The 2,500-nt window shown below is 37.5% G+C and overlaps 1 protein-coding gene across 10 annotated transcripts in view; it reads left to right on the top strand.

The window, feature by feature from the left end:
- LOC144973674 (atrial natriuretic peptide-converting enzyme-like) overlaps positions 1 to 2,500 on the top strand; it is a 221,532-nt gene that overhangs the window by 212,912 nt on the left and 6,120 nt on the right. For all 10 annotated transcript variants that reach the window (XM_078916440.1, XM_078916436.1, XM_078916435.1 and 7 more), the window contains 2 exons: positions 797 to 849; positions 2,172 to 2,355. In XM_078916440.1, the coding sequence (XP_078772566.1) occupies positions 797 to 849; positions 2,172 to 2,355 (237 nt within the window). The remainder of the gene's footprint in view (positions 1 to 796; positions 850 to 2,171; positions 2,356 to 2,500) is intronic.

The following is a 2,500-nucleotide window of genomic DNA, read 5'->3' as shown; positions in this document are numbered from 1 at the left end:
AAGTGGTCCCTGGTCAACAGCAATATTGAACATGTAGGACGGGACATGACGTCTGTTAGGCGATATTACAATTTTTCGAACAAAGACAACGCTGTTAACGTCCGGTACTCGTTTTACACCTGATTACTGTGAGAGAATATGAGTAAAGTGCCTCGAACCTAGGACCTTCCGATCCGAAAGCGAGTGTCATACCACTAGACCCTATGTCTACTGATAGATATATAAAAAGTCACTGACTAGAAAACATAGCCGCACGAAAAGCGATAGCACAGTTTTGTTTTTTCGGCTGTTAACATGCTATGTTACCTGGTACTCATTTTATACCTGACGACGAGTAAAAAGCCTTTCCAAGGACTCAACTTTGCACAACTCAGACCGGGACTCGAACCCGGGACTTACCGGTCCGAAGGCGAGTGTCATACCACAAGACCACAAAGTCTAACTATATAATATATAATATAACGGATCAACACGAAAAACCATGTGTAACCTTGTACGTTTATAACTTAGTAACTGGTTCGAAACTATCGGAACAATGGCGGACGCCCTTATGAAATACTTCTCCGACGAGCACAAACGTGTATCCAGAGGAGAAAAACATTATAAATCTGATCATGTTTTGACTTTTATACATTCTGATTACATGACATGTGAAAAAGTTCTAGCCAGCATGAAGAATAAAAGGTATCAATTTTCTTTGTTTAGAACTAAGCTGCTCTTTGCTTGGCGGAGTGAGATCAGACTATTGAATCCTATTGATTAAATTTATTCTGTATATTGTTTCGCTATTTTGTAGGTTATCATCGTGTCCCTCTGGTAGAGTGGTTCAGTTGCTGTGCTGGGAAGTTGGTGAGTAAATTAATTATGGCTTATAAAAACCATACACTTGGTTATGGAACATCTCTTGATCATAAAATCTTCATCAACTTTGGATATACATATATATATATATATATATATATATATATATATATATATATATATATATATATATATATATATATATATTGAATCGTGTTGGATACAAATATGGTACGAATAGTGCTCGACATGTAGCAATGGAGCGAATTATTATTTTAATATTTACCACCATGTTGGAGTCAGTCTACATCGATGTTTTACGCCTTTTCAGCCTTCGTCGGAAACACTTACTAATCAACTACAAACATACGGAACCACTTTAACAAGCAACAACACACAACAAACCAAACTCATGTAACACACAGTCCTGGCGTTGGCTGAGAAGGCCTGAAACATCGATGTAGACTGACTCCAACATTGTAGTAAATATTAAAGTAATAATTCGCTCCATTGCTACATGTTGAGCAGTATTCGTACCATATTTGTATCCAACACGATTCAATATATATATATATATATATATATATATATATATATATATATATATATATATATATATTACAATTATCGTCGCATCAACAATATCGACATCATCATCATCATCATCATCATCATCATCATCATCATCATCATCATCATCATCATCATCATCATCACCACTATCATCATCATCATCATCATCATCATCATCATCATCATCATCATTTGTACACTTTTGTTTGTTAGATTACATGAAATGATTATGAAGCCATACTGATATTATAACTAACAGTATAATTTCTTTAACGATATATTTTTTCATCATCATCATCATCATCATCATCATCATCATCATCATCATCATCATCATTGTGAGGCTATGTGGTCTAGTGTTATGACACTCGCTTTCGGATCGTACTCAGGTGTAAATGATTATCGCTGGCCGTTAACAGCTTGGTCTCTGCCCGAAAAAAAATGTCTAATATCGCATAAGAGGCGTCATGTCCTGTCCTACATGTTAAATGTTGCTGTTGGCCAGGGACCCTTTGTACAGGCTTTGAGCGCTTTAGTGGATATTGCGCTATATAAAACCTCAATTTTTTAAAGGATCATCATCACCATCTTCACCATCACCATCACCATCATCATCATCATCATCATCATCATCATCATCATCATCATCATCATCACCATCATCACCATCATTATCATCATCACCATCATCACCATCATCTTCATCATCACCATCATCATCATCATCCTCATCATCATCTTCATCATCACTATCCTATCCCATCTTTATATATTTGCCCTGCCTCATCAATCACCAGCTTGCGGTGTCCGTCCTGCTCACGTCTCGTCTCCATTGCGAGTCCTAGGGGGTGATGAGGTTGTTCCAGGAACCTGGCCTTGGATGGTCTCCTTACACGGGGGAACTGGTCTGAGCTTCTTCTGCGCCGGATCCATTATCGCCGACGATTGGGTTCTTACAGCGGCCCACTGCGTTGGAGGAGCGTGAGTAGATGTATTTATTTTCCCTTGTTTTCGCATTCATATAGATAGATATAATAGCAATAGCAAATTGTAACTCCTTAACTAAAAGGCATATCTACCATTCAACTCACAAAAATGTGCAGGAATTATGTATTCATAAGATGGA

Source organism: Berghia stephanieae, chromosome 5, assembly GCF_034508935.2.
Source record: "Berghia stephanieae isolate SIO BIC M18660-M18661 chromosome 5, UCSD_Bste_1.3, whole genome shotgun sequence".
NCBI classification, from domain to species: Eukaryota; Metazoa; Mollusca; class Gastropoda; order Nudibranchia; family Aeolidiidae; genus Berghia; species Berghia stephanieae.
The sequence above is the reverse complement of the archived record's forward strand: the minus strand, read 5'-3'. Positions and strand labels throughout refer to the sequence as shown.